General features: G+C 31.2%; 1 protein-coding gene across 1 annotated transcript; it reads right to left on the bottom strand.

The window, feature by feature from the left end:
• Positions 1-470: 470 nt before the first annotated feature.
• LOC134282711 (multiple epidermal growth factor-like domains protein 10) lies at positions 471-18,368 on the bottom strand (the record flags this gene model as incomplete). The annotated part of the gene is made up of 5 exons (XM_062765117.1): positions 471-958; positions 1,294-1,428; positions 17,551-17,685; positions 18,082-18,140; positions 18,275-18,368. Coding segments are annotated over 5 exons (911 nt in total), but the record flags the coding sequence as incomplete, so codon positions are not given.
• Between the last annotated feature and the right edge of the window lie 7,011 nt (positions 18,369-25,379).

Raw genomic sequence — 25,379 nt, 5'->3', positions numbered from 1 at the left:
GTATCTGTTCTTATATAACTTCTGATCGACTTATAATGTGTATACATAACTAATATCTCTTTTAAATTGAAATATTCTGGGCTTTTTCAAATCATATAGAAATATACAACTGAAAAATCATTACTTATCACCTTTGTTACAACCAATAATCACCGTAATGATAATAACACAATTGAATTGTCTCTCTCCCTTTACAAACAAACACAACTACTGGTATAATAATATCATGTAGTTGTAGAACGTTAGCGCTGAACTGAAAACGAAGATCAATATTTTTTTAATGTAAATATTTCTAATTTGTACATTATTTAATTGATGAATACATGCAATTGTACCAAAACATCAACACGTATGACTGTATGATAAAAATTTAAAAAAGTAAAACAAAAGTTTTAATTCAATGTAACAACATATCTCAATAATCCAAACTCTCTCTCTCTCTCTCTCTCTCTCTCTCTCTCTCTCTTGTGTTACAGAGGCGAATAAAAATGATTTGATTCTCTTGATGACGATGACTGACAAGTGTCCAGGTAAATGTTTCCAGCATTAGAAGCACTCGCTGTGTATTTCTTTTTCTGTGTATCGTCAGGAAAATCAGAAAGCGGATTGACATTTAAACAAGGTCTATCTCGTGTCTGTCCATTTTCAGGAATAATATCGTATGTGTTTGATTCACTTAGACGGGATGTATTTCTGTTGTTGAGAGAAACTGGGGCAGCACTCATTTGTAGCTGGAGTGTTTTATCCACTTCTCGCTTTTTCTTTCTAAAAACTTTTATAAGTGCTATTACAATAAGCATTAGGACAAGAACACCTATAACTGCAATGGAGATAGTCATATTGGTTATATTGTTTTTTTTATTTTGAGAAGTGGAGAAAACATCGTCCTCTTTTTCGCTTCTGTGAGTCGTAATCTCAAAAGTTGCGGTCTTGTTTTTCATGGAGCTTTCATTCTCTTCTAAATTACAAAAAGCAATATTTTTTTCACATTTATAACTCAAAACAATTTTTTGCCAAAATGAATGTACATGTACATTTTTCAATGATTTTATTTTCAATCTCACACAAAACTAGCAAAATTTTGAATAGAATTGGACAGAAAATGACACAAAGTCCTCTATTGAAATGCGAAATAATACTGATATCGTTGAATTTTTATGACATTTTTAAAAGGAAGCCTAAGATATATATACCTCTAGCTATGCATCAGATTTTTCGATTTTTCCTCTTTTTTTGGGGGGGGGGGAGGGGGTAATTTATACCTATTTTATTATAATATATGCTAAAACTCACTGTTTGCATCAACACAGCCAATTGTTGGGACACAAAACGCCTCTAAACAGGCACATTTTTTCTGACATCCTTTCCCATAATTAGGATATCGACAATGTTTTACACAGTTAAGCCCGAAATAACCCACAGCACAATCTAAAAATTTTCAAATATTCAATGTTAGTTTTAATTTGTATGCGTTTTTAATGTAGTAAAATATATCTTACACAGTTAAGAACATACATGTTAATTGTTTAAATTCAAACTTAATTCTTTAATTTTCTGATACAAGTTTACATGTAATACAAATATGATTTTCCTTATTTTTACCTGTGCATCGTTGTTCTTTTTCATTCCAGTAGAATCCGAAACAGCAAGTCTTGTTTCCTCTTGTTTTACAAAATGAAAAAGAAAATTTATTGAAAATACTTTAAGATATTTTAGTTATTCTTTATAAAAAAAAAAGAATAATAAATAAATTAAGTAGAATTTCTTACAGTAAATAACATTTTTACATTAACGATACTTAATAAACTTTACCTGTAACAACTAGGGCTTGCATCATGTAAGAATACTAGCATTAACAAACATATTTTCTGTTCATGAAACATTTTTTCTGGTCTTTAGTGCTCCCAACAGATCATAGTTGTGATATGATTTTATTGTAATATGTATGACTATTTCGTAGTTCAAGAAGAACAAGGATATATTTATAATGACATACTTAGGTCAATTTTACACACTTCCCAAACGTTTCAACTCTTAAAGATTTGGTGAATATGAATTTAGATGTCGTTACCCTTTAAAATCACGGTCAAGAAAAACAAAGTATTGATCGATTTAAGAAAATTGTCTATCTTTTCGAGAGAAACTCATTAAAAGAAAATATATACATATTTTAGTTCTTACGCACACAAGCACGCTTGCTTTGACTTTATAACTAAAAGATATCTTTCAAATTTCATCCTTGATTTCTAATATTTCAGGCTAGAATTGATATATTTTTAACTTAATATGTATATTATCTTTATTGTGTCCTATAATTTTTGCTATTTGTATGAGAATTTCTGACAAAAACTGCTCGGAATAATCCGAAAATGCAGTATTTATCAATTGGACTCTCGCTAACTATGAATCTATTGAACATGGCGTAATTTTTTTCTCCTTTAGTTAATGCATTATGAGGTCGTAAAATAGGGCATCTTTCCTATATCCTGTAAATTCTTTTGAAAATGGCCTATAATTGAACTATTTTTTCAATATAGCATAAAGAGCACGACCTCTGATCCAAAATATGCCAATAATAGCAAAACATCTGTTTCAAAAGATAAAAAAACAGTATTTATTTTTTTGGATCGTGAGCTCTAATCATATTTTGATTCTTTGCTTATGGTAGTCAAATATGCACGTTTTCTGCAAGAATTAAGATCATTGCATTCTCTCAAAACCTGTTTTTAGCACTTGGATTCCCAATAAGATATTCCTTTATAGGAAATGAAAGCACTTAGTCTCGGTTTTATTTTGATATATGAAATGGAAAAGAGGGTGATAATTAAATAATTGATAGAAGTACAAAACCATTTTATGCATAAAGTGAACTTAACGAAAATTGTAGATGAGAAACAGTTGAGAACATTTTATTTTATTTTATTTTATTTTTTTTTTTTAATTTTTTTTTTTTTTTTTGATTTTGGAAAATGACGTGGTATTTAATTTCTAAAAAAAGAAAGAAAAAAGACATTAAAACAATATCTGTTTGAAAGTCATAGCCCTAGCTGTTCAAAGTTATGGCCAAGGTTAAAGATTATAAAAAGTGGTTCAAACTCCAAGGTCAATGTCAAAGGGTCAAAGTTCTTTGTATACAATGAAAGATCTTGTCACATGAATTAAATATGCGAAGTAAGAAAGCAATAACCATAACCGTTCAAAAATTATGGCTAGAAAATTTTGATGTTTTTCTTTTAAAAAGACATAAAACTCCAAGTTCAAGGTCAAAGGGTTAAAGTTTTGCGTATCCAATGAAAATTCTTGTCACATTGATTAAATACGTGAAGTAAGAAAGCCCTAGTCCTAACCCTTAAATGTTATGGTCAACATTTGTTTTTGAAAAAAAAGGTCAAACTCCAATGTCAAAAGGGTCAAAGTTCTTGGTAACCAATGAAAGGTCTTGCCACAGACATTTTACATGCATGTGAAGTATGGAAACCCTAGCCCTTTCCGTTAAAAAATATGACCAAGGATAAAAAAAAATTTTTAAGTACATAAATCTCCAAGGTCAAAAGATCCAATATGTTGGCATCCTTTGAAAGGCCTTGTCTCAAAAATAACATATAAGGAGATATGTCCTAGCATTTACCGTTCAAAAGTTATGGGCGAAATAAAAGTTTGGAATTTTGTGTAGAAGGTATCAAACTCCAAGATCAATTGAAAAGGTCAAATTTGGTGGTACCCAAAGAAATGTATCGTCAACAGGAAAATGTTGAAATATGTAAAAAGTGAAAATCGTAGCTCCATTGAATCAAAACTTACGAGGAATCTTAAGGTTAAAGTTTTTGCGGACAAAAGAACAAAGAGACATCTGGACAGACTGATGGACACGTTAAAAACTATATAATCTTCGATTACGGGGGCATTAAATACACAAGGTCTTGGATATCTTTCTTATCAATTGTTTTAGTCATTTGTTGTATTGTAATCTATGAAAGTTTCAACAACAATATTTCAACAATTTTTTTTTTCGATATCCTTTATTATAATATGCGGGAAATAAAAACAATGATCCAATGTAACTTCATATGCAGAATATATTATCTACTTTTTAATTAGTTTTGCTGGAAACTCACAAATCCAAATAAAAAAAAGAAACACCCATTAATTGAAATTTTAATAAAATAACGAAAAATATTTAAAAAAATAAAAAAAAAACTAGAAAAGGATAAAACATATTGTACAAAAGGCTGTTGTTTTATAATTAAGTCATGATCTTAGCTAAGCGTTTTTTCTCTCTTTACGGGTTTATAAATTTAATGGAAGTACTGAATTATTACGCTTCAAACGAAGCAAAATTGAAGCTCTTTGCTATCAATTTGCTATCCTGCAACCTACATGCTAATATGTAGCAGCGTTGTCATACCTTCATAGTTTCATCAAAAATATCCTTATCAATTCTGACTGCTAAATAAGATACAGTATAGCGGGTTTTCTTGGAGGGTGTAAAATTTGGCGTTTTGCCTACTCAAACGTATGTCAATAATTTTGGCGTAACTTATTTTAGCGGCCGCACAGTTTAAGCTTTTTGGAGATTGACACTTAGCGGAGTACTGACTTGTTTAGCGATTAAAATTTTAGCGTATTATCATAAAAACGCCAAAATAATACAAAATTATCACCCCGCTAAAATAACCCGCTATACTGTAGCAGAAATGGAATCGACTGTACATGAAAGAATTGAAAAGAAGAAAGTACGGTATGCGCAAAAATCCGCCCTGTCCCAAATTCTAATTAAGGTAGTCCGATCCTCAGGTTTATAAAATTAGCAGTTAAGTAATCAAAAGTACTCATAAAAGTATCTCTGAATCCACAAAATTATGTAAATTTATCCACAGTGTTTCTTTAAAGTTCAAGATTAAATTTAATCATATTATATAGGGAAAATCATCAAATCTCCAATATTTTTGCAGAAAAAGCGAATAGGAATATTAGCTTTGCATTTTTTAATGGCAAATTGATCAAAAAATATATTTTAGGTTAAAAAACGATAGGTATCCAGGCATTCAGAGAAATTGTCATGCTTTTTATACTTATTTGGTATTTTTGTCTTCTATTTCCGTCATGTATTCTATAATACATAGTGTAAAAGGCTTTTGCTATCATTGCAAGACACCACAAATCACGTCTTACTTCATATCATGCTAATGGACATTGGTATATAAGGCTGGATTCAAGAAAATATTATTACTCTAAAACTGTATTAATTTTTTTTCCATTTATAGGGTACAAATGTCAACTTTTATAAGACCTTTTCTAAGACTTCCTAAAACCTTGAATCTTATAAAGATGAATATAATTAAAATTGTTGCATGAAAAAAATTCATTTTCAAGCTTTATTTTGATGTATTTCAAATTAAATATGTATTTTTGGAGTTATCCTTCCTGGCTGAGAATCGGATATCCTTAAATTGTTCTTGAAAGATGTCTACAGTGACCACTTCCTAAATCATTTTAATTTTTGTTATTATCTCAAACCATTTCTCCTAGAGAGCTCTTTAAATATAGGATGTTTTCGTAAGAAAATAACGCGATGACGTTATGACGTCAACTTGACGTTGTCGGATTTCAATGTTTTAATCCCGATACAGAGCAAAAAAAAAAAAAAATGAACTCAAAAAACAAGCCATAACTTACTCTTCTGTTCCCTTTGTGAGCTATTCTTAAAATGTAGACCGCGTTTAATATTTGCTGAATTCCAAAAAATTAATTTTCTTTACTTGAAATACCGGTATTGTTGGTCATTGATTTTGCTACTTTTTCCGAGAAAACGATTCATCAAGAAAAGCGATGGAACATGATTTATAGCTTGAAGAATTTTATGATCACGAATAAATCTTAAACTTCTGAATGAACGATATATCTTTCTTTTATTCACGTTGTTTTGTGTGTGTGAGGATGTGTGTGTGTATACAGTTTAAGTTTGTAAATAGAAAACAAACACGAGGACATAAATGAAATACAGGCCGCACGTAGCATCGTTTGTGAAAGTGGGGGGGGGGGGGGGGGCAACCAGAGAATTTTTTTTTACTTACCTGAAAAAGTTGACAAGCAAAAAAAAACAAACAAACAAACAAACAAAAAAAACTCCCAGAAAATTGAAAGTTGCCCAAAGTCGAAAATCCTATTTCATGGGGGGGGGGGGGGGTGGCCAACTTTTTCAAAGTCACATTACTTTCACTTCTCTACTATGGTAAAAAGTGGGGGGAACCATCCTTTCAATGTTCAATTACTATAGTAAAGGTAATGTTGGGGAGAAAAAGTGGGGGGGGCCCCCCCCCCCCCTCCTGTTGCTACGTCCCTGAAATAATTGCATACGACATTGTTCGTGCATTATGGTTCTTAATAAGGACGCTATCTTAATTTAATTTTTGTTGATATATGCATATATTTATACCTAAGACAATTTTCAGTTTCGGCTTTTTCCTTATGCGAATACATAAGTATACATGAACTTATTATGTTCCCCAAACGAAGTTGGGGAACATATTGTTTTTACTCGGTTTCTTATTATTATTATTATTATTATTATTATTATTATTCTTTTTTCTTCTTATTTCTTCTCCGGTACTTTTTTGTCCGGAAGTGTTCTCAGAAACTGTTCACCAAACTAAGTTAAAACCTTTTTAGGGTTAGTAGGCATGTTGTGTAGATGTGCCGAACGAAGGTCATTTTGCGCGCATTCGCATGCACGTGCGGGCGCGTGCAATGAGTAAAATGACTGATATATTTAATATGGTTGTAACTTTTATATTTTTTGATAAAATGTTTTGAAACTCATTATATAAAGATATATAAGTTGTGTTGATAAGATGATATAGTCAAATTTGCATAAACTCACGCGCATGCACGTGCGCTTTGCTCTGATTGGCTGAAACAGAAATCTTAATATGTTTTTTGTTTTATGATGAAATGCTTTGAAATTTATAACATAAACATGTATTAGGATGTACTACAATATGATATAAAAAAATTTTCATGAAATCACGCGCATGCACGTGCGCTGCAATCTGATTGGCTGAAACTTTAAATGAGTATATCTCCCTTGGTTTTCAACCAAACAGCATGGGAATTAGAACATAGATAGACATAAAGGACTCCTACAAGATGGTATGGTCACCATTCACATGCATGCACGTGCGTGCAGGTGCGCTTTGCTCTGATTGGCTGAAACAAAAATCTCAATATCTTTTCTGTTTTTTTACAAAATGCTTTGAAATTTAAAACATAGGCATACTTTAAGATGTCCTACAATATGATATATAATAATTGCCATGAAAACATGCGCATGCACGTGCGCTGCAATCTGATTGGCTTAAACTTTAAATGGCTATAACTCCCTTGTTTTTCAACCAAACAGGATGGGATTAAGAACATAGACAGACATAATGGACTCCTACAAGAAGGTATGGTCATCATGCACGTGCGTGCACGTGCATATGAGTAAAATAGTGTAGACAAGATGATATCGTCATTACGCTCATGCAATCACATGTGCACGCCTGCATTGCTTAAATTTGAAATACTTGGTATACTTTTGGGAAAACGTTGTTTACGTCTTAAATGCATAGATTTTGCCTTCTTTAATGAAACTTACAGGGAATATGGCACGAGAGGGGAGTTGGGGAGCGTTTGGGGAACATCTGTAACGGTTTCCGTTACAATTAGCACTAGTTATGTTCCCCAAACGGAGTTTGGGAACATATTGTTTTTACTCGGTTTCTTATTATTATTATTATTATTATTATTATTATTCTTTTTTTTCTTCTTTGTTCTCCGGTACTTTTTTGTCCGCGAGTGTTCTCAGAAACTGTTCACCCAACTAAGCTAAAACCTTTTTAGGGTTAATAGGTGTGTAGTGTAGGTGTGCGGAACGAAGGTCATTTTGCGCGCATACGCATGCACGTGCGTGCGCGTGATATGAGTGAAATGACCGATATAATTAATATAGCTATAACTTTTACATTTTTTAATTAAATGATTTGAAACTCATTATTTAAAGATATATTAACAGTGTAGATAATATGACACTGTCAAATTAGCACGAACTCACGCGCATGCACGTGCGCTTCGCTCTGATTGGCTGAAACAAAAATCTCAATATCTTTTACGTTTTTTGACGAAATGATATGAAATTTAAAATATAGGCATTCTTTAGGATGTTCTACAATATGATGTATAAAAATTCTCTTGAAAACACGCGCATGCACGTGCGCTGCAATCTGATTGGCTTAAACTTTAAATGGCTATAACTCCCTTGTTTTTCACCCAAACAGGATGAGATTTAGAACATAGACAGACATAATAGACTCCAACAAGATGGTATGGTCGTCATGCACGTGCTTGCACGTGTTCTTCACTCTGATTGGCTGAAACAAAAATATCAATATCTTTTCCGTTTTTTGACGAAATGCTACGAAATTTAAAACATAAGCATACAATAGGATGTCCTACAATATGATATATAACAATTGTCATTAAATCACATGCATGCACGTGCGCCGAAATCTGATTGGCTTAAACTTTAAATGGTTATAACTCCCTTGGTTTTCAACGAAATAGGATGGTATTTAGAATATTGATAGACATAATGGACCCCTACAAGAAGGTATGGTCATCATGCACATGCTTGCACGTGCGTGTACGTGAAATGAGTGAAATTTAAAAAAATGCTTGAATAAGTGACTTTTTTAATACTTCTGGATTTAATGCTGTGCTATTAAGTCTATTTGAATATATATACATAGTGTAGAAAAGATGATATGATCATTACCCACATGCATTCACATGAGCTCGCATGTAATGCAAAAATTTAAATATAATTTGTAGTCTTCTTCTGGGAAAACGTTGTTTAAGTCTAAATTGCACAAAGTATGTCTTATTTAATAGAGCTTCAAGAAATATGGCACCAAAAGGGAGTTGGGGAGCGTTTGGGGAACATCTGTAACGGTCCCCGTTACAATTAGCCCTAGTTATGTTCCCCAAACGGAGTTTGGGAACATATTGTTTTTACTCGGTTTCTTATTATTATGTTCCCCAAACGGAGTTTGGGAACATATTGTTTTTACTCGGTTTCTTATTATTATTATTATTATTCTTTTTTTTCTTCTTTGTTCTCCGGTACTTTTTTTGTCCGCGAGTGTTCTCAGAAACTGTTCACCCAACTGAGCTAAAACCTTTTTAGGGTTAATAGGTGTGTAGTGTAGGTGTGCAACACGAAGGTTATTTTGCGCGCATACGCATGCACGTGCGGGCGCGTGAAATGAGTGAAATGACGGATATACTTTATATAGCCATAACTTTAACATTTTTTGATGAAATATTTTAAAACTCATTTAATAAGGATATATTAATAGGGTAGATAATGTGACACTGTCAAATTAGCACGAACTCACGCGCATGCACGTGCGCTTCGCTCTGATTGGCTGCAACAAAAATCTCAGTATTTTTTTTGTTTTTTGACGAAATGCTATGAAATTTAAAATATAGGCATACTTTAGGATGTACTACAACATGATATATAACAATTGTCATGTAAACACGCGCATGTACATGCGCTGCAATCTGATTGGCTTAAACTTTGAATGGCTATAACTCCCTTGTTTTTCAACGAAACAGTTTGGGATTTAGAACATAGACAAACATAATGGACTCCCACAAGGAGGTATGGTCGTCATGCACATGCATGCATGTGCATGCACGTGTGCTTTGCTGTGATTCGCTGAAACAAAAATCGCAATATCTTTTTTTTAATTTTTGACGAAATGCTTTAAAATTTGAAACATAATCATGCATTAGGATGTCCTACAATATGATATATAACAGTTGTCGTGAAAACATGCGCATACACGTGCGCTGCAATCTGATTGGCTAAAACTTGAAATGGCTATAGCTTCCTCGTTTTTCAACCAAAAAGGATGGGATTTAGAGCATAGACAAACATAACAGGCTCCTACAAGAAGATGCAGTTGACATGCACATGCATGCACGTGCGTGCAGGTGAAATGAGCAAAATTACAAATACACTAGATTAAAACGTATTTTTTAATACTTTTGGATAAAACGCTGTAATTTCTAGTATATAAATAGTGTAGACAAGATGATATGGTCATTACGCACATGCATTCAAATGCGCATGCGTGCAATGCATAAATTTGATTATACTGAATATACTTCTGGGAAAACATTGTTATAGTCTAAAAGGCATAGAGTTCGTCTTATCTAATGAAGCTTACAGGGAATAAGGCACCAAACGGGAGTTGGGGAGTGTTTGGGGAACATCTGTAACGGTTCCCGTTACAATTAGCCCTAGTTTTTTTCAACATTACAAAAAAAGTTTGCAGAAACATTCAAAAGAGCTACGATGTCTTTTTTGTAAATAATTTGCATTGAAAATTCCCTTTCTGACAAGTCACGTGAAATCATTAATCCACCCCTAGGATTTTCAGCATTATTGAATCATGGTTACTAACACCCCCTCCCCAAACACACACCCCGACCTCCCCTTTTTCTTGAATCACATGCACGTAATGCACATTCTTTACTGCCATCATGTTCACTAAATGGAAATATCTAACCTTGGTATTTTTAACGATGTCTTAAGCTTGTGTTTAATTTTTATTTCAGATCTTTGTTATGCCTGGAACATGTAGTTGCTGCAAACCTTGCACAGTGGCTATCAGAATTTCGGCTCAAAAAAGAGATCTGATTTAAAAAAAATTCTCCAGAGGTTAAACATCGATATATCATTAATAATTATTCTCCATTGACATAACAATGCTTTAAAATTAAAATGTGGAATGTAGATTCTTCAGAGTTATACTGGCACCTAGCAAGTTTTTCCCAACATTACGGCTTTTACTATTGAAAATGTTCATTAAAAGGCTGGGTCCCCCTCCCTCACCTCAGCTTTTACTACGGTAAAGTGATATAAGGGAAATATAGTACATTATACCAAAAAATAAATATTGAAGAAGTCGGCACCTGAAAATAGTTGGCCTATCTGAGCTAAAAATAAATACGAGATTAGGAGTTAATTATTAGGATGATATTCGGTATCTACGTTCAAATTAAATTTTTTCTCGAATTTAAACTTAAATATTCCCAAGTTTCTGTTGGTTAGATTGACTTCAAACTGTGTCAGATATTTTTTATCCGAGCCGGAATGAATATATAAGTTATTGTTTAAATCTCGGATATCTATGAAACGCAATTGATTTAAATTGTGTAATTTACAGGAATTCCGATCTTTATATAAAGTATTCTTAAACGAATATACATGTACGAGTATTTTGTGAACATTGCATCTAAATCTAACGTTTTTGCACAACACTCCTTTACAATGAATATACCTTTACAAGATGATGTGACGCGGGTTAATGAGAAGCTTATTTAACCTTTATATATATATCAAAGGGAACACTATGTCTGAAATATGTTACAGCTCTTTTCCTCAGACACAAAAATTTCATGAAAATTGGAACTGATCAGGAATGGCAATGTATTTCACTAAGGCCGCCGTGCTGAGCATTTTACCGGTAAATATGACCCCCCCCCCCTATTTTGATACAATAATTGCTTAAACAAACCATCCTAATTCAAAATCCCCCCCTCCCCCAAAAAGTTTTGTGTTTGAATTTTCTTCTTAAAAAGTGACTTATTTGTCGCTTCCCAAGTCCGTTAGCATTTGACGTTTCAGGGATCCCTGACAAATAAATAATGACAGTCATTTTAGTTTATTTAATTATGTGGCAATTTTAATTTACTAGAAAGAATACCAGGTGAAAATAGGCCTTTTTCTTTAATTCATCGTGGAGTATGAAAAAAAAACATCTCTTAAAATAAAGGCTGGTGCATTCAAAAGTTTATCCAGAGGTGCAATAAGCAACAAATATAGAGCGTGAAATTAAATATCAACATTTTCAGTCTATCATTTTTAATATTAAACATCTGGCTGGGGGGGGGGGGGGGGGTTATAATATATGCATGTTCGTTTATACAAGAATGCAACCATATATACAGAATATTGATAAATTTGAACAGATCTTGCAAAGGGTTATTGTAAGTGTTTTAAAATAATTATATAAAAAAAAATTATAAGAAAGTCAAACTGGATCTATTGTGACGTCATCGTTTGAGTTATTACGTAATTTATTCACACCTGCTGACGGGTAGCTTTGAACTCTCTCAGTTTCCAAAATAAAATCCAGGCCCATTTTCTTCTTCTGTGCTAATACGATTAATCAAATTTACATTTTTTGTATTTTAGTGTCTTCGTTGGTTCTTTATCCTTATTCAAAGTATTTGACAGATGCAGGTTACACATCGCATGGTCCATCGTAATCTGCCTTATTATCCTTACATATTTTCCAGGCTTGTATGCTATTTTTCATGTCTAAAAGACTAACATGAAAAATAAATATATATTGCCGATGCATAAAGTATTAATTTATTAACATTTTATGAGCTATGGTGACTTGATTTAAAATAAATAAAATTACACCTCTCAATGAACTTTCAATCCGCCACCGGAAATACTGATGTAAAGTCAAAATAAACATACTGCACATTCCTCGAGCAAAATCTTATCCCTGTTTTCATCCGTCTTTCATCAAAATGTTTTGAAATTTACATGTTTTATTTTGCTCGAGGGATGTGCACTACTTCAATTTTAGAAATATCTGTTAAAAATAGTGGAAAACTAGCAATTTCCGGAAAAAAACGGATCTTTACACGTGGTGTATACATACGTCTAATTAACGGAGTTTGGAAATTTTGCTTCGCATATTTTAAAACAACCAATCTTCTAGTAAATGCACACAGACTTTATAATTTGGTAAACCTGTGTATTAAATTACGGAAAATAGTGGGCCTCCGTATAATAAGTAACGTACTTAATTCTTTACAACAATATACTCAAATTATAGAATCTTTAGACTGACAAGGATTCTAAAATTCCGAGTTCTGTTTTCTGAAAAAGATAAAAAAAAAAAAACACTCAGAGAACTATTAAATATCCCTCATCTATAGTATGACAACATTTTCTCACGTATTTTGTTCCCTTTTTTAAAGATAGAACTTAATATTAATTTTGAAAATTTGTTATAAGCACATGATTTTTTCTCTAAAGTACTCTTTTAGCTATCTTTGACATTTCCAAGTGAAAGTTATAGTTCGCATACAATTTTTTTCAAGGGTTTCACATCTCACGCTATGATGCCGGTAATTAATTCAATTACAATGTACTTTTTAAAATTAATACACCTATTAAATCATTATATTTACAGAAATGCTTCATACAGCCTATTAGATATATTATGCGGATTTAAACTTGTCAACAGGCGTTTGATATAATAAACACTTCACAATTACCATATATTCCATGTGTAAAGGACTTAATGATTGAATTGTAGCTGTAAAAAAAATATGGTGCAATTATTTAAAGTTTATATCAAAAGCATTCTTGAGAGTGTACACGCTCAGTTGATTTTAAGATCTTCAATCAATTGACCTACACATTTTTGCCATTTTTACCTAAATTTATCTTTGTCAAGTTAAATGAAAGAAATGCAGATAAAAACAATGTTATCTGCAAAACTCAAGAACATTACAATTTTTCAAAGCCTGTTCTAAAATACCTGGATTTTCAATATATATATATATCAATATATATATATATATATATATATATATATATATATATATATATATATATATATATATATATATATATATATATATAAAATGAAAGCATTTATTTCCTTCTTTATTTTGGTACATAAAATAGGTTAAAGGGTGATAGTAAACTAATTGATTTAAGTACAGGGCTATTTTTATAAAGTGATCCTAACTCTCTCTCCAACTCCATAATTGTGTGACCACGTAATCTCTTATATTTTTTGTCCCCCGCTGAAAGTGGGGTATGTAAGTTTTGGTCTGTCTGTCAGTCTAACTGTTTGTCTGTAGTCTTTTTTGTCTCTTACAGTTTCGTTTCCATGCAATATCTCGAAAAGCTTTTGAACTTTTGAAATGAAATTTTACACAATAGATGTATATGGCTTGAGGAGGACATCTATACATTTTGAGGTCAAAAGGTCAAAGGTCAAGATCATTTTGTCGAAAATATCGTGTTATTTTAGATTTTTGTTGAAGGTAGGGGACATAAATGTTGGTCTCTCTGTCCAAACGACTGTGTGTATGTCTGTACATCAGTTTGAACACTTTCGTTTCCAGGCCATATCCCAAGAAACTTTTGACTTTTTGCAATAAAGTTTTTTTTTTTTTTACAAAATTTCTCCCTATGACATAGGGATGATCCCTATTGATTTTGAGGTCAAAAGGTGAAAAATTGTCTGATTTTGATCTTTTGTTTCAGTGCGATATCTAAAAAAATTAAGATTTTGCACTAACATTTTTACCAAAACCCCTTTTGGCCTAAGGAAAATCCCTATTCATCAAAAGATCAGAGGTTAAGGTCGTTAAGTTTTTTATTTTGAATATGTATGTGTCAAACGTTCATTTCGGATTTTGTTTACCCGTAAATTAGATTTAAACGTTAACCTAGTATTGTTCTTCTGCTCGCTTACAATCGGATATAAGCAAAGCTTAGTTAAAGCAACCCAAGTAGCTTTGTCAGTTCATGAAAAAAAATTCTATTCGCAAGGGAGTAGCATCTATTTTTATGATTTATCACTTATGATTATTGACATTTCAATACATTACAGGTATATTTGATATTAATTATTTGCAGTATCTTATATGGAATGGTATCGGCAAACTATAAACTATAACGAATATAAATGTATTGTAATTTTAAAAAAAAAAAAAAAAAAAAAAAAAAAAGCAATTTTTACAATGATTGTTCATAAATTTTTATAGTTTTCATGAAAATATGCTGATGAATTTTACCTCAGTTTTTTTTTCCTGTATTCTCTTTATCTAGACACACAAATTTGTTGAAATACATGCAGTATTGCAGTTTTTGACTTTCAAAAATGTTCAGTTACGTTTCTGAAAAAACAAAAGAACTGCATATATCTAGCATTATGTTCTTTTACTAGTGATGTACATGCACATGTTTTTGCTATAGACTGTGTTTCCATTTTTTAAATTTTTTTCATACATGTAATGTTTTCCATTTTTTTAAGTTCGATGTACTATCTCTACTCGTATGTTTAGTTCTGTCATTAGCATGTTTTTTGACACATGAACATACTAGATACTAATAAAACTAAATTTTCTAGTGCAATCTCAGTTTGTGTGTGTTTGTGATGATCTCTAATGGCATACTGAGAAAAAATTGAAATACAATCCAGGTCTAGCTTAAAAAAAGATTACACTATTATGAGGAATAATATCTACACCATATTAAGTAGTAAAGCTACTAAAGCAGTACCTCTTTACTTGAAGTGATGGATTCTTTCTCATTTAAAATTAAAACTGTGTGTCACAAATTTGACTGTGTCAAATTAATTTAAAAAAAACATTGCCTACCTTATTTATGAAAGTAATGGAATTAACGAACCGTATTCAAATTATTCAAGATCAAAAGTATATAAAACAATACAAAATGGGAGCAGAGCAAACACGATCGTCCAAATCATCGGAGGTGGTATAAGGTGTCATGGTAGAGTGAGTACCCCTTGCCAACCAGTCACATCCCCCGTATGTTCCTTGTCATGATTCGGAAATATCGGGAAAAACAGTCGTCAGTTCAGTGTATAAATAGCGTACTAACAATAAGTATGAACGACATCAGTCAGCATTTGACTCAATGATACATTTTAGTATTTTCTGAGCAAAAATAGAAAACTAAAAAAAAAATTTTAGAAATTGTTATAAAAGAAAAACAAATTAGGGAAAGGTAATGCTTTTAGGGCGCAAAAAGAATGAAAACTTAACTTACCACGAATGCTTAATTATAAGATACTGGAACAATACTGAAGTATAAATTCAAGGATCAATTGTAAAATTCTTAAGCTACTGACTTAGGTGATCTTTTCTTCATCACATAATTATCATGCATATATGGAAATAATGCTTATTGATATAAAGTATAACAACTAACCATATAGATCAAAGCCATGAAGATAGCTGTGAAATATTTATTATAATATAATGTCCTAAATATTATCAATTTAGAATTACAGTTAACAGTTAGTTGTTTTTATGGAATAGATGTTTGTGTAGTGTTTTTTCCAATAAATGGTTTCCTTATTATTCTAACAAAGGGTCGTGGTACTAAATTTATGATTTCGGGAAAATTGTATTATATTGACTTCCCTTTCTCATATTTAGTGCAAATGGCCTTATGCTTTTGAGTGAAAAACTTTTTTATAAAACCAAAACATCAACGGAAGAAATCAAATCAATTCAATATCTCTTCCTCTCGGAGAAAATCATTACAAAGACATGGAGGACACAGTGCTATTTTGTGGGTTTTTTAAAATAAATCTTGTTTTTGAATATCCTGATTTGTTTTCCCTAAAATATGCACCAAAATTTAGTTTTAAGAGCATAACATAAACATTTTCAATGTGAAAAATATAGAAGAAAACTGATTGTCTAATTTGTACATTTTTGTCACCTAATTTTTTGTAAAGCATGACATGCAGAGAGTATATTCCGGTACATAAGGGTTTTTAAAGGATTTGTATGATGTGGTTAATGCAGAATGACATTCAGAGGTTGTTTAATCTCACCAGCCACAGACCAATGGAACATCCTGAAACAATGTTTAAAATGCTGCTCTATTATTGCACCCTTCCTCTTCCACATTCTACGAAAACACACATTTATTCGTGGTTATTTTTATTGTCCTTAATATAATTTTTCATATGTATTCTTTTCGTCTTTAAAAGTGTTTTTTCACAGGGGTGAATAAAAATGACTCGATCCTCTAATTGGCTGTGCACCTGGGGATAAGGTGCACGTGTCTAGATATACATTTGTGGTACCAAAGTTTTTACTTTTATTAGTCACCTTTCCAGCATTTAAACACTTTGTTGTATATTTAGTGTCTCGATCAGTCTCGATATCTTCCGAAATGATATCGTAAACATTTGACATTCGTTGGATATAATAACATGATTGGTTATTTTCAACAGAAGTAGTATTGCTTTGTAGATGATGAATGGCGTTTTCTTCTTTAACTTCGGGTTTTCTTTTAAGGACTGTTTTCAGAACTATTGCAGCTATCAAGAGAAAAAGACTCCCAACGACACCGGTGATACCAATGGTCACGGAGTTTGAGATTACAGTTGTTTCTCTCTTTGTAATATTTGTTCCTTTTTTCATTCCTATAATACCAAGTACTCCATTGGTTTTGTTTTTTAAGCATCGTCTCAAAAATACTTGTTAAAAATATCTTCTTGTCTCATTCATCGTTTTCAACACATACGTAAAACATTGTAACAAGTCTTACATATTTTAAAACTTATACAGGTACTCGTATTACCCTACTGAAATTTCAGATTATTAAACTTAAAAATAAAAAAAAACATCAATCCTTACCGTCTATTTCAACACAACCAATCGCTGGAACACATAATGTTTCAGGACAGGTGCACATATTCTGACACCCCTTACCATAACTAGGGTATCGACAAAGTTTTGAACAGTTTTGACCAAAATGACCAAGCTCACATTCTAAAATCAAAATCTTTATACTGTAAGTACCAATGCACCTGATACAATTTACAATGAAGATAAAGCAGAAAGCAGATCTTAAGCTTTTTCGGCTACGTTAAAGTGTGTTAAGGAGGCTGGAGGGTCAACAATTTAATCCCAAATTAACCACCAGATTTAACTTATTTTTTCTAGATACGGTATATTTTGCTGTCAACTATCATTTGGCAAAGAAAAAATTCATATATTTTAGTTTTAAAATTTTATCATTTTGTAAATCTTTATATGGAGCTCTCCTTTTAAAGGAGATTGAAATAGTCTAAAAATGGCTGCCACCCCCTAGCCTCGTTAATATTGTTATTGACTAATGTAGTTTCGATTTTTCAATAAAAAGATTGGAGCAATCAATTCCCTAACCTTTGCAAGAGTGTTCCTTTTCATTCCAGTAGTATCCAATACAACACGTTCTTTCACCTCTATATAATGTGAGTTTTGAGGAAAAAGTATTTAATAAGTTGATTCCCTAAAAATCATACCAATGCTTAAATATTTGCCAAAGGCCTTTACATTTTTATTTTGAATTTCATATGTAGAAATTAGCCGTACTTACCTGTAACAATTAGGATTTCCACTATGTATGAGTAATGATGCCACATGTAATAAGACTGTCTTTTTCAAGATGACCATGTTTACTGTGTCCAATGCTGTGAAACAGAATTATTCAGTTAGTAGTTATATTATGGTATATCCTTCTTGTGTTATTATATCAATATACACATAAACATGTCCATAAGCGTTTTAAATGGAATTATGCCTACTTTTTGTACGATCACGTGATAATGCATTTTTTTTAATCGTGTCCTGATTTAGAATTATGCAAACTTTATTAGAAAAAAGTTATATGAAAGTCTTTAGAAATAAATTCTGAAGAAAAAGTAATTTTTATTTGTGAGAATGCACTAGAAATATCTTCTTTGCTTATAATTATAGTTCATATCAAATGTTTGTATTATACAATCACTATACAGCTATCTACAGCATCTTAAACTTCCAGATATATGCAGATATGTTAGAAGTCTTTTCCAACATGCGTAACTGTGATTTTCATTTTTATAGAGTATACTGTTAACTTTTCGTTCTGCAAATTAATACGAAAAATATTTCATTATAAAACAATTGAAAATAACAAATAGTGTGGTCTATCCGAATACTTCAAATTTATGAACATAGAAACCTAAGAACACAATACCTGGATAATCTGTAGGGTGTTTCAAGTACCTAGGAGGAGTAAATATTTCCTGTGGATATGACACTCCTGTAAGCTTTACCTATCGATATGGAAAACGATTATAAATAAATATAATTTATAATAAAAAATAAAGGCCCAAAATTTAGTATGAAGTATATCAGTCAAATTCAAAAGTGTGGTGATCCAGAAAGTAAGATAACAGCTTCATGCAATTGATCTACATTTATACACAGTTGACTATATCATAAAACAATTTTGATTGAAATTTATAAGAAGACTTAGTGTAAGCCTTCTATAAAAGGAGAAAAAAGTCGTGTTTATAATTGAGTTAGTAAAAGCAGGATTAAACAGCTTTGAATACAGATAACCAAAGAATTAAATACTTCAGTTTGAAAACCACCGCCTAAATTTTAGAGATTGTAATTTCCTGGTCTACTTTGCCCTCTTTTCTTCCCTTCTTTTGATACATAAACCAATGTGGCGCTCTGGAGAGACACCTACCAGGCTTAAACCTTAAATCGTGTAATTTATAGAGGAATAGATGTGGCAATCTATCAGGTACAGGTGATGATATAACTTATCTAATTGTTAGTATAAAAAAAAGTTTCTTTTTTATGAAATTCTTTATACACTTTAATGGTAAAAGAGAGTATTGAATCATACATTTAATGAAAGCCATTCGTTTTTTGGAACACAAGATGTAATGGCAATGATTCATTGCTCCAATATTTCTTTTTTTAAATATATTTAAAATGCATGCATCAACAGCGCTATTATATTTCAATCATAGCAGTCATATTCTAAGAATACCCTTGTTGTTTTTAGTTTTAATATTTTTCGCCCTGTTGTACAAGTTTATTTACGTCCTTATTTAATTTAATGAAAACACGTGAAGAGTACAATGTGTATTTATGATTATCAATAAGTAATTGATATGGAATCTTTCTTGAGGATCAAACATTTGAAAATCCTTAGGCTCTGAAAAATATTAGATCGACTTTCATTTAGGGGCTTCAATACCGCATAGAAAATGTATAAATCCAAGTCTTTAAAGTATCCAAAATGCAAATGCATTCAATTTTCATTGTTAATTTTAAGCATAGAGGTGTTGTCAAGTTGGAGTCAGAATTGTTCAAGGTAAGATTTTTATTTTATTTATTTATTTTTTTTTTTTATTACTTAGGTCAGTCAACAATTTATTGAAAAATATCACATAAATCACGCATAATAGTACCAACAGTAAATATTGGTTATGGCAAACCCACTGGGACTTATGAAACTTCTTCGCTGTATCCCTACTTATTCGTTATATCCGATAAATCAAAGTATAAGGATTTTTTTTATATAGTTGGGGATCCAAAATAACTTCATTATATCCGATAACTGGCAATATCCTTGTTCGTATTAAAATAATAATTATAATAAATTATAATTTACTGTATAACGATTTTCAATACATTTTTGATTTTTTCTTAAATTTTCAGCAAAGAAGATCCGAATAAATGCTGCATGGGTTATTTGTATGATTCCTATTTCAACAGATGTTTGAGTGAGTCAATAAATGAACTTTTAACCATTTTAGATTATCTTCAAATACAAACATGTACACTGCAATATAATGTTAAGTAATTGTTACACTGCATATAATATAATATATGATATAATATAGTAATAGTTACATTCGGGGAACGCTTCAGAATGTCCAGATGGGTACTACGGTACAAATTGTTCAGTGGTCTGTCCATATCCCTACTTTGGAGAGCTCTGCAGATATAAATGTAACTGCACGTCAGCTTATTGTCATCCGACCAAAGGATGCTATCCCGAAGGCTCAGGTAAGCATAAGAAGAGTATTGAAATAAAATAATAGCTGACATAGTGATTTATTTTTAAGAATTTCTAGGTTATTAAAAATTGTAAATATATAACGGTTCCCACTTTCTTACTTTTTTCCAAAACACTTGAACGGCATATTTTTTGTCAATTTACAAACAAATGAAAGAAAATAGAAATATTGATTTTGCTGCATTTTTTTCTTTCATAACCGAAAATCTCGGGATATATAGTTTTTCTACTGTCTGTCTGTCTATCTATCTATCAGCCAATTACTTTTTTTTCTGTTTGTCCGCAAGAACTCTAATATTATCGATAGCATTTGAGTAGATGGAGCCATATATTTTTTAAATGATAGTTTTATTTCTCATGAAAAGAAATTTCTATGGGTACCACTGAATTCGACCTCTTTACCTTGACTAAAGATTTTGACCGACTTTCACAAAAAATACCATAAATTTTAAACCGTTGGTACTACGGCTTTCATACTTAAGATGTGTATTCATTGTAGTGCATATGTAAAACACTTCAATGGGTATAAATAAGTTTGACCTTGACCTCAGAGTTTGACTAACACTTAAAGAACTTAAACCCTTGACAATAACTTTGGAACTGTTAAAATTAGGTCTCTCATATTACACCTATGTATTCCTACTGACAAGGCCTTCAATTGGATACCATACATTTTAACCTTTCGATCTTGACATTGGAGGTAAACTTGCTTTAGAAAAACTTAAAGCCCTGCCATACATTAATAAAACTAATATTGTTACAGTATCTATGCTGATTTGTATGTTTCCTTTTATTATTGATTTAATGCCAGTAATCCTTATCCTGATGCTATTGTATAATTAGATCAATGCTATAGGAAGTTTTGCAACCTCTATTGAAATAAAGACCACTACATAGAAAATAATTATTTCATTGGTGAACGTTATTTCAATAGTAGTTCAACCTTTGTTTGGTTTGAAATGCATTCTCACCCACTATTGAAACAATTATTTCAATAGCGGTCGTTATTTCAATTTTGACTGCATTACGAAAGTATCATCATGCCACGTACCGGAATTGATTTACTGAATTTCAGTATTGCCTTTTCAAGTAATTAAAGTTCCTTATCTATAATCTAATTATATTTATCTTCATAGTAATAATTTAAACAATTCAGCAAGTTTTTATTTCCTGTTTTTATCCTTTTTAATCTCAATATATTAAAGAAAAAAAATCATTGAAACTCAGATGTTTGTAGGATGATGCTGATTTTAAATTTATTTTAAGATCTATTTCTTGCTTGCTGGTGCTGATGGTTATGAGGTTTTACAAAAGCTTATCCCGAAGCCAAATAGTTGCTGATGTCTACTTTGCTGAATTTGAGCGGATTCCCTTTACTGTAATCTGCCATTTGGGGGGCGTCGATGTATCAGGAAAACCTTGTTTGTACACAAATGATAGTACATTTTCTACCATTAAAATATTTTTAACAATTCTTTTCAGCAAGAAGAAGAGTCAACACTGGGTAAACTCTATTGTACAATATTTCATAAATAGATTTCTTGTTCTTATATTCTGTACTTATAATGCTCTTTTTATGAAGGGTTATTCTTTTTTATATTTATTTTCTACAGAAACAATGGTTCAATGTGTTACACTAATTACTGGTATCAAACTGACAGTAATGAATGTGTTGGTAATTGATTGGATAAATCATATATCTTTAATTTACTCAAAACATGAAATATGTTTCTTTTTTTAAATATTTAAACGTATAATACATGCACTTTTTTGTACCTATCCTGCGTTAAATGCGACCGTGTATTGCTTTATTTGATTTACAATGGCGAGTTTCAAAAGCTTTCAATTCTAATGTAGAGTGCAACCAAGGATATTTTGGTTCCAACTGTACGGAGTCGTGTCCATATCCAACATACGGAGAAGTTTGCGCTCAAAAATGCAACTGTTCTGTAGACAACTGTCACTACGCTACAGGATGCAATATGCGACAAACTGAAACTAATGGTAAGAATAAAGTCAATATACTAATGTCCTTGTTATATGATGTAGAAAATAATTTATACATGTGTATCAAAATTAGCAGATAATATTTATAGATAAACCTTATAGTCATTATAGTCAATGCAATTAGAAATAGTAAATTGATTTTCAAATCATAAATTAACAAAAACATGCAAAATCATTAATCCTTGAAAAGCTTTCAAATTCAGAAGCGGCCAAATTAAAGAGAAGCTACCATTTTTGCAAAGAAGTTTAAGATGGTTAAAACAACGGTTATTTGAATTTTTTATTAGAGTAAATATTTTTATTACAAACTTGCATGTTAATCGGGGAATTTTAACCTTACCCAAAATGTTAGAATTAGAAAAACAGTATCATAACAAATGAATATAATATTTTTTTATTGTATGAATACATTCATTACATTCAATAATTTATTGTACGGTAGGATTTGTTTTATTTTTATTTCGTAATAAATATTGCAAAATCAGAGAACTTTCAAAACATGTGATTAAGACGTAAGTTGTCTACAAAACACTATAGCTAAGACATCACAAATATGAATAAAAAACAAATAAAATATCACTGAATTGTTCAAGAAAGGTTAAGCATTTACATACGACGTATAAATTATTTTACACTTTCCAGCTCATAGTTTAAAAACACCAAAGTATTTTTATTGCAAAAGTAATAAAATCTGCATTTCAGCAAAGATTTACAAGTATACGTGCAGCTGATTTGCAGATTTTTTTTTTTTTTTGCACAAACTACCGTGTATGAATCAGACATGCCTGTTATATTTAAAAATTAAAACCAAAAGTATAGCAATTATCTAACATAAAAATAAACTCCAAAGGTATGGAATTATCTTCTTGCAGGTACAACGTCTCGCAGTGAGAATCTTAACAAGTTTAACCGGAAACGATTTAACCTTCGCATAGGTGTGCTGGCCTTTGGTGGTATTCTTCTTGTTACTGTTCTGCTCTTCCTTTTGATTGAATTGCATCGAAGGACAAGACAAAGTGTCGTTGAACAACAAATATGTACTGAAAATGCACCAGCGTATGAGGAAATTCAAATTAATGAAGCGAATCCGTGTTAAAATATAATGTGATCTATGCAGAAAATCGCAAGAAAGGAAGAGAGAATTTGAATTTGTAAATAAAGATACGCGAGATGTCGAGAAAAAAGGTTAAAGAGATGACTTGAAAAGAATTATAGTAACTGACTCCAGTTATTGGACAATACATTTAAGAAAGTCGTGCACAAAAATGTTATTTTGAAAATAATTTTTAAGAAATGGAACAGTTATTTTACTACTGATTTGTAGAGTAATCCAGTGTCCAAAAAGTACTAAACAGACAAAACTATCTATGTTTCAGCTATTTTTAATGATTTAATGAAATCATACTAATGCTTGAAAAAAAAACAAAACAAGTGTTCCAAACAAGCTGCGTTGGGTACAACAATAGAAGGGATAGATTATTATCTTTTTCTATTTTATTTTACAATATGATTTAAATCCATTGACATATATGTTTGAATATGTATCTTTAAAAAAAAATCAAAAGAATATTGTACTTAGTAGAGATAATGTATCAATTCATACTCAATAGAGTGCATACCAAACTTTGTTGGTGATGATGTGATTTTTTTTTATTTGAGGACGTAAACAACACTTAAGAAACAAAATGATTCTGAGTATGGTACAAATTTTTGGTAGTTGGGCCTGATTTTGAGACATTGCTTTTAAAAGATTTTTTCTACCACTGAATTTAATTGCAATTGGAAGCCATTATTATTTACCTTTTTATAATATTTTTTTTTTCACAAACCTTACCAGTAAGACTATGCGGATTATAAAGCGTAAACCGACCCAAACCAGATTATACTCGATAATTTGACCAATAATCAGATTCATTCCTTAAATAATATTGAGTTCATTTAATTTAGGAGTACACTTAAAGAAAAGAAGTTTGGCTGATTCAAAAGAGAGAATTTTAAAAATTCTTGCTTTTTTTCTTGCCGGTTGTATTTGTTGTGCATTGAATCTAACAATATACAAATATTTTCTTTAGTTTGTTTTTAAAGAAATTTGTGTAGAAAATGAAGAGAACCAGTAACTGTTCAAAACGTGCGAAGTATCAAACAATTCTTGCCCCATTAATTGAATGATTTTTAAAAATTGTAAGGCGATTTATTCCCATTCGAGAATTTTTACTCTTATACAGACGTCACAATAAACAGGTAAAGGGCTCTATTGATATCCAGAGCATTGAGAGGTAGGAAATCTTTATTTTTGTCAACATGAATCGTGACAGGGGGGGGGGGGGGTCAATCTCATGAATCATATACGACTATGCACAAAATGAATGAGGAAGTGTACATGGAAATAACAATATTTATTATCACGTACTCGTAATGGACACCAGATAAAAAAAAGGTTTTTGATACCAGATTATATATGATTTAAAATACCATGTTAACTTTATAATATTAAAATCGTGCACCAGGACAAATTTATGTTTAGGAAGTTTTTTTTAATAAAAAAAATACAGCAGTTGGTGCTTACACCTGTTGGATGATAAAAAAGAGAAATGATCAGACTATATTCCTTTTT

Source organism: Saccostrea cucullata, unplaced genomic scaffold (assembly GCF_032062105.1).
Source record: "Saccostrea cucullata isolate Sc308-1 unplaced genomic scaffold, CSIRO_AGI_Scuc_v1 ctg3159, whole genome shotgun sequence".
Taxonomy (NCBI): Eukaryota; Metazoa; Mollusca; class Bivalvia; order Ostreida; family Ostreidae; genus Saccostrea; species Saccostrea cuccullata.
This window is presented reverse-complemented; position numbering and strand designations above follow the sequence as displayed.